At 51.2% G+C, this 6,992-nt stretch overlaps 3 protein-coding genes across 4 annotated transcripts in view; 2 read left to right on the top strand and 1 right to left on the bottom strand.

The window, feature by feature from the left end:
- Nucleotides 1-482: 482 nt before the first annotated feature.
- Nucleotides 483-4,472, top strand: JTB (jumping translocation breakpoint). Of its 2 annotated transcripts, XM_012000295.1 has the most exons (6): nucleotides 1,298-1,413; nucleotides 1,569-1,788; nucleotides 1,946-1,983; nucleotides 2,185-2,267; nucleotides 3,071-3,150; nucleotides 4,148-4,472. In XM_012000295.1, exons 2-6 carry the CDS (start codon nucleotides 1,706-1,708, stop codon nucleotides 4,302-4,304), a joined length of 441 nt encoding a protein of 146 aa, XP_011855685.1. In that variant the 5' UTR covers nucleotides 1,298-1,413; nucleotides 1,569-1,705; the 3' UTR covers nucleotides 4,305-4,472. The 2 variants fall into 2 exon arrangements, with proteins under 2 accessions (XP_011855684.1, XP_011855685.1); XM_012000294.1 differs by having other exon boundaries at nucleotides 483-1,788.
- SLC39A1 (solute carrier family 39 (zinc transporter), member 1) overlaps nucleotides 3,609-6,992 on the top strand; it is a 27,707-nt gene continuing 24,323 nt past the window's right edge. The window contains exon 1 of the mRNA XM_012000304.1: nucleotides 3,609-3,624. The gene's annotated coding sequence lies outside the window, so the exon portion shown is untranslated. The remainder of the gene's footprint in view (nucleotides 3,625-6,992) is intronic.
- Nucleotides 4,619-6,992, bottom strand: part of CREB3L4 (cAMP responsive element binding protein 3-like 4) — a 6,154-nt gene continuing 3,780 nt past the window's right edge. The window contains exons 5-10 of the mRNA XM_012000296.1: nucleotides 6,138-6,230; nucleotides 5,902-6,008; nucleotides 5,717-5,785; nucleotides 5,516-5,600; nucleotides 5,245-5,341; nucleotides 4,619-5,089 (exon numbers count right to left, since the gene is read on the bottom strand). Coding sequence (XP_011855686.1) covers nucleotides 4,896-5,089; nucleotides 5,245-5,341; nucleotides 5,516-5,600; nucleotides 5,717-5,785; nucleotides 5,902-6,008; nucleotides 6,138-6,230 — 645 coding nt within the window. The 3' untranslated portion in view covers nucleotides 4,619-4,895. The remainder of the gene's footprint in view (nucleotides 5,090-5,244; nucleotides 5,342-5,515; nucleotides 5,601-5,716; nucleotides 5,786-5,901; nucleotides 6,009-6,137; nucleotides 6,231-6,992) is intronic.

Raw genomic sequence — 6,992 nt, 5'->3', positions numbered from 1 at the left:
ACTAGGGGGCAAATTAGGGCAGAATTAGGTTAGATTAATACATTACCAAGGCCCAGGGCGGTGGCTTACGCCTGTAATCCCAGCACTTTGGGAAGCTGAGATGGAGGCAGGTGGATCCCTTGAGCTCAGGAGTTCCAGATCAGCCTGGGCAACATGGCAAAACCTCCTCTCTACCAAAAATACAAAAAATTTTAGCCAGGCATGGTGGCACGTGCCTATGGTCCCAGCTACTCGGGAGGTTGAGGTGGGAGGATCCCTCGAACCCAGGACGGGGAGGTTGCAGTGAACCACGATCACACCACTGCATTCTGGCCTGGGTGACAGAACGAGACCCTAAGAAAAAAAATAAAAGTAAATGAAAATTCATTATCAGACAGTAAAGCATGAACCCAGAGTGCTGGTCAAGTCACTGCAGGTCTGAGTGTATATCAAGGTTTCACTACATAGGATGAAAAGCAGGCAATGAATCTCTGGCCTGGGCGTTGACAGTCTAGGCTCAAGCCTCAGCTTTCCCACTCACTAGCTTGCTGACCTTGGACAAGTCACTTATATTCTCTGAACTTACTCATGAAATGGAGACACATTTCATTTGCCTCTCGCAAGAAAAAGTCCTGGTAAATGCACATTAGCATTTCCGTTTCACACAGAACACTGCGAGTCAGATACTGTCCTAAGATCATGGAGTTAATAACCACCAGAACCTAGACTCAACACTTATTGGAACTTCAAATCTCATGCTTTTCTCGTTGCACTTATGATAACTCCACTATGTAGGAGCAAGGGAGAGTTGAGAACATTTGAAGAGGTTATGCAAAGGACCAGCTCTGCGGAGTAGGCTTAGCAAGTAACAGGAGGGAAGGTGACACCGTTCATCTGTGTAGCGGAGTGGGAGCCAAGAGACAAGGAGAATGTTTCACGTTCGCCATGTGTCTCGGATATTCCCGCTTCTGCAGGGACGAGAACGCGCAGTTTCGCCTCCATCCCTTGACCTCCAACACAGCTTCTCCACTGGACCATCGGTGGCGATGAAGGGGCAGCTGCAGAAGGATGACAAACTGAAGCTTGACGGTGAATCCTAGGGTTTTAAGGAGAGAGCAAAGTCCTGAGACGGTGACGTATTGTCCCTGCTCACCAGCCCAGAATGAACAAACAGGCGCCAGCCAGGAGCAGCGAGCCAAGAATCCCGACAAGCCTCAGCAACCGCCATTTGCCATTCTCGCAAAGACTACCGGGACCACAATGCAACGGGGCGCCGAGCTAATTCCCAGCAGGCGAGGCGCCACCGACCGCGGAAGACTACAAGCCCCAGCGGGCTACGACGGAACGCGCCCGGGAACACCGGGCCCCCAGCTCGGGCCAGCGCCCGAGGATCATCCACCGGGCTAGATGGCTGCGTCGGGGGCGGGAGCGAAGGTGAGCGGGCGCTAGAGCCGTGAGCCCCCGCCGGCCCTTCCTCCAGCGCCTTGTGGACCCCGCAGAAGGCGCTCGCCTTCCTAGCCCGCAAACGCGTAATCGATTTTTCTCGCTGTGGCAACGGGGACGTCCCGAAAGATCCTCTGCTCCGACAGGCAACTTCGGCCTTCCCTGCCCTGACCTGGAACCTCTGGGAGGGCTGCAGAGTAAGTGCCGTCTCTGCGCTCTGACGGAGGCACGAGGCCTGCGGAGTAGGTCCCTCTGTTCCGACAGGTGCGACACTTAGCGCTCCATGCCTGCGGGCTCCGGGAGGCATGGCCTCCCCCAGGGCCGCCACCTCTGCTGGTTGCTCTGTGCTTTCACCTTAAAGCTCTGGTAAGGAGGGGGTAAGGGGAGGGAAAAGGAGGTCACTGGAGGACAGGATCGCTCCTGGCCCCGGGGTTGGGGGGAGACCTTATCCATGGACAGCGCAGGAGGGGGTGCCCTATTTTCTGGATTTTGACTTTCGTCCCTTCCGCCCACTCCGCTACAGTCAAGCAGAGGCTCCCGTGCAGGAGGAGAAGCTGTCAGGTGGGTGATTGTCTGGGAACCCGACACTTCCGTCGTTTGTTTTTGGTTTTAGTATCTTCCCCATATACCAAGAGCACAGGTGGAAAAGGGCGGCACCACATAGAATGAGGGCAAGCGCTGTGCCGGGAATTTGGATGGGCAGAGCCTTTGGGAGAAATGTTTTCTGAATGGTCTGGGATTGGCATTTATCTTTCCTTTCAGCGAGCACCTCAAATTTGCCATGCTGGCTGGTGGAAGAGTTTGTGGTAACAACAGAGTGCTCTCCATGCTCTAATTTCCAGGCTGTGAGTATCTGTTTCTCTACCCCCCCGCCTTTTTTTTTTTTTTTTTTGGACATCCAAGCAAACACTTAAGCAACATCTTAACATCCAAGTCTTATTAAGCTGCCTTTGCATCATCTTTTTTTCTTTCTTCTTGCGGTCTCAGTGTATGTCCAAATCTGTACTTGCCTTTCCCCTGAAAATGTGCCCCTTTCTTTCCAAGCTAATGGCAGTATTCAACTGATAACTATGGTTTTTTTGTTTGTTTGTTTGTTTTTGAGATGGAGTCTCACTCTGTTGCCCAGGCTGGAGTGCAGTGGCGTGGTCTCGGCTCACCACGACCTCCACCTCCCGGGTTCAAGCAATTCTCCTGCCTCAGCCTCCCGAGTAGCTACCTGGGACTGAAGGCGCGTTCCACCTTGCTTGGCTAATTTTTGTATTTTTGGTAGACTCGGGTTTCACTATGTTGGCCAGGCTGGTCTCTTAACTCCTCACTCTATGATCTGCCTGCCTCAGCATTCCAAAGTGCTGGGATTACAGGCGTGAGCCACCGCGCCTGGCCTCAGATGATAACTATGTTTTATTCACTTTTAGTATAGTAGGCTCTGGAATGGAATGTATGCTTGCCTCTCCTAGATTGTTGCCTCTGAAGTGTTCTAACATGCAGCCACCACCTCCACCATCCGCATCAGAACTCTTTCATTAGCTCTCTGTTGCCTACCACTCCAAACCATAATAGTTGGGCACCTGCACCTTCTGAATGGCAGCCTTTTTGTTTTTCCTGTTGCCCCTTCCTAACATGTACTTTGCTCCTTTTCTCCTGGCAGAAAACTACCCCTGAGTGTGGTCCCACAGGGTATGTAGAGAAAATCACATGCAGCTCATCTAAGAGAATTGAGTTCAAAAGGTGAGTGCTGTTTCTCTTCTCTGGATTACCTCCTTTGCTCCTATGACTTTAGATGGATGGTCCCACCTTTTCCCCTGGTCTGGCAGTAGCATGGAATATTTGAAAGAAGAGGTGGCCGGGCTCACACCTATAATCCCAGCACTTTGGGAGGCTGAGGCTAACAGATCACCTAAAGTCAGGAGTTCAAGATCAGCCTGGCCAACGTGGTGAAACCCCATCTCTACTAAAAATACAAAAATTAGCCGGTGTGGTGGTGGGTGCCCATAATCCCAGCTACTCGGGAGGCTGAGGCAGGGAGAATCGCTTGAACCTAAGAGGCAGAGGTTAAAGTGAGCCAAGATCATGCCACTGCACGCCAGCCTGGGCGATGGAGCGAGACTGTGTCTCAAAACAAACAAACAAAAAAAGGCCGGGAGGGGTAGCTCACACCTGTAATCCCAGCACTTTGGGAGACTGAGGCGGGTGGATCACGAGGTCAGGAGTTCAATACCGGCTGGCCAAGATGGTGAAACCCCGTCTCTATTAAAAATTCAAAAATTAGCCGGGCATGATGGCAGGCACCTGTAATCCCAGCTACTTGGGAGGCTGAGGCAGAGAACTGGTTAAACCTGGGCAGGGGAGTGGTGTGACCTCAGTGAGCCAAGGTCACACCACTGTACTCCAGTCTGGGTGACAGAACGAGACACCATCTCAAAAATAAGAAACAAGGAAGACAGGATTTGGAGCCAAATTACTTGAACCCAAGTTCCAGCTCTATTCCTCAGCACTATGTTATTGGCCATATTTTCTCATCAGTAAAATTGGTTAATACTAGCTCTGCTTATCCAGAGAATAAATTAAATGATCTATTTGAGAGGGATTTATGTACTATACACACAACAGAAGCCTGGCTCTGATTTCCTCTTGAATATATCCTGGCTAGGCTGAAGTAGAAGGGAGATTAGAGGGAGAAGCTGTCTGGCCTTCCCTGGGAATAACTATTCCTTCCTGCCCTCAGCTGCCGCTCAGCTTTGATGGAACAACACTTATTCTGGAAGTTTGAAGGGGCTGTTGTGTTTGTGGCCCTGATCTTCGCTTGTCTTGTCATCATTCGTCAGCGACAACTGGACAGAAAGGCTCTGGAAAAGGTCCGGAAGCAAATTGAGTCCATATAGCTACATTCTACCCTTTTATCCTGGGTCTTAGAGACCCAATCTCAGACAGTGAAAGTGAAATGGACTGATTTGCACTCTTGGTTCTTTGGAGCCTTGTGGTGGAATCCCCTTTTCCCCGTCCTCTTCTTTCAGATCATTAATGAGCAGAATAAAAAGAGTAAAATGGTTTCCTTCCCTTCTGTAACTTGGAGCAGGAAGTCATGGGGGCAGAGAGGGAAAGGAGGTGGCTACTTAAGGCCCTAATCTATCAAGTCTTCCCCACCACTTCTCCCTTGTTTTCCCCCTCTTCTACTACTTATATCAGACTTCTGGGATACAATTTCAGTTAAAACGTTTATTTATCACTCAAAACTTATTTCCCCTCAACCCTATCCCCAAAGAAGAAATAAAATCATAGATACATAACAAAAGTATTTGAGGTACCCTCTCATATATGCAAACAAATGCAGACTGGGCCTCAGGCAGAGAGAGACTAAAGACATCTCTTGGGGTGTCCTGAAGTGATTTGGATTCCTGAGGGCAGACACCTAAGTAGGAATCCCAGGATTCCTTCTTGTGATCAGCAAGTGGGCCAGGAAGGTCTGTTCCAGCTCACATCTCATCTGCATGCAGCACGGTTCCGATGCGCCCACTGGGTCTTGGCTTCCCTCCCATCTTCTCAAGCAGTGTCCTTGTTGAGTCATTTGCATCCTTGGCTGCAGGTGGCTCCCTCAGTCTGGACTCTACCACTTGGGTCTCCAGATTTTCTGTTATGTCCTTGTGGGTCAGGATATTTCTGGAAGTCACTGTGAGGTGAAGGAAAGAAGGCAGTAGTAGAGTGCTCCCCTGGGTGGGAGACCCTAGACAGGACAGGACCTCCTTCTTGCTTCTTAACGACCTTGGAGAACACAGTCCCCATCCCTTGCTCAGCCAGGGGTTGCTCCCTGCCCTTGCCTCTCACCTCCGTGAGGCTGGTAATCCTCAGGCCCAGCTTCTGGTCGACCCTGGAATGGACTGAAGCTGGGCAGGATGATGAGAGCCAGGGAAAAAAGAAGAATCTGGGAGGAAGCAAGAGGAACAGAGGAAGGGAGTAGGGGGCAGAGTGAATGGAGGCCAGCTGGGGTTATCGGATGTGGGAAGTAGATCTGGCTGGGTAGTCGGGGTATAAGGATAGAAGTGTGGGGGAAGATGGTGGACGTGGGGGCAGATGGGAGTAGATAGACTAATGGTACCAGAACACAAGTGCTGGTCTGGGCGGCTTTGTTGGAAGTTTGAGCAATTAGCGTCTGCAGCTGGCGGAGCTGAGCTACCAAGGAGCTGGGAAAGGAGGAATGAAGAGTTAGTATCTTCTGGGTACCCGGAGCCAAGAATGGCGCCCCTGTGTGCTGTACCCGCCTTCAAAAAACACACACACACACAATGCTTTCACTCACATATTGTGCCTCTCCAGCTCCTGGACTTTTTTCTGTAATTCTTGGTTCTGTGCAGAACAGGCTGCCACCCTACAGTGTGAGGAGGTAGGACAAGGCTCAGCAACCTGAGTCCCTTATTTTCCCTGCCGTGGTGAGGAAGGGGCCCAGACATGGCCCACAGGAAGCCAGAAATAACCCAGGCATACCTGCTCTCCAGCCCATCAATGTACTCCTTCTTCCGCCGCCGACTGTCCTGAGCTGACTGCTTGTTACGGATTTTCCTCCTGACCTTCTTGAGGACCCTCTCCTCTGCCTGGAGGCCCAGGATGTGTGAGTCCTGGGTCCTTCACCTGCCCCCAACTCCCCAGTGCTTCTCCTGGGATATTGGCCAGGGTCATAGTGAGGCCCCTGGGTTGGGATACCCTTAGGGGAAGCATGTTACCTTGGTGAGGGGCAGGTGAGAGGGCAGAGAAACCCCTTCCTGCCCCAGCAGACGCTTCTCCTCATCCGTCAGGAACAGGGTTTGACAGGGCAGCTGGGGGTAGGGGCAGGAGAAGATGCAATAGGATTGAGGAGGGGGTCATCCCATTTGCAACACCCAGGCTACTCCCTCTACATGCCTTCTGGAGAGTGCTTCCTATTTGCACTGGGAGACAACTTTAATCTAGAGGTGAGGTGAGGGGCAGAGACCTTCATTCCAACAGGTTCTAGATCGAGCCAAAGGGACTTCCTGAGGCCAAGAAGGGAGAGAGGAGGGTATTGTCATATCCTTCACCCAGAGACTTAGGACCTTGGCACTCTGAGCAAGCTAGGGAAGGCTTATTCTGGTCCATGTCTCCCCATACCCAAGAGAACCTGAAAGAACTCACTACAGTGAAGTTTACATAATTTCCTTACAGCAAGCACATGATTCACTTTCAGCCATTAACTTCCATTTAGCAGAGTGTGTTATTCAGTTGCATGTCAACCACAGGGAATTCCCTGGGGCAGTGGCCTATTCTCCCCTAGGGTCTGAGCTCCGCTTCCCAGACTAAGGTTCTGTCCCCTCTCATATGAAGCTTCCCAAAGGCAGCCATACGTCTCACAGCAAATCACGAGAGATGTAGGGAGAGTAGATGGTGCTGGTGGTGAACCTGAGCCCATCAACTGAGTAACTTGACTTTCTCACTAGTATTTCTTTTTGAAAGATGTATGTGGCCGGGCACGGTGGCTCACGCCTGTAATTCCAGCACTTTGGGATGCCAAGGTGGGCGGATTACCTGAGGTCAGAAGTTTGAGACCAGCCTGGCCAACATGG

This window comes from Mandrillus leucophaeus, unplaced genomic scaffold, assembly GCF_000951045.1.
Source record: "Mandrillus leucophaeus isolate KB7577 unplaced genomic scaffold, Mleu.le_1.0 Scaffold624, whole genome shotgun sequence".
Taxonomy (NCBI): Eukaryota; Metazoa; Chordata; class Mammalia; order Primates; family Cercopithecidae; genus Mandrillus; species Mandrillus leucophaeus.
This window is presented reverse-complemented; position numbering and strand designations above follow the sequence as displayed.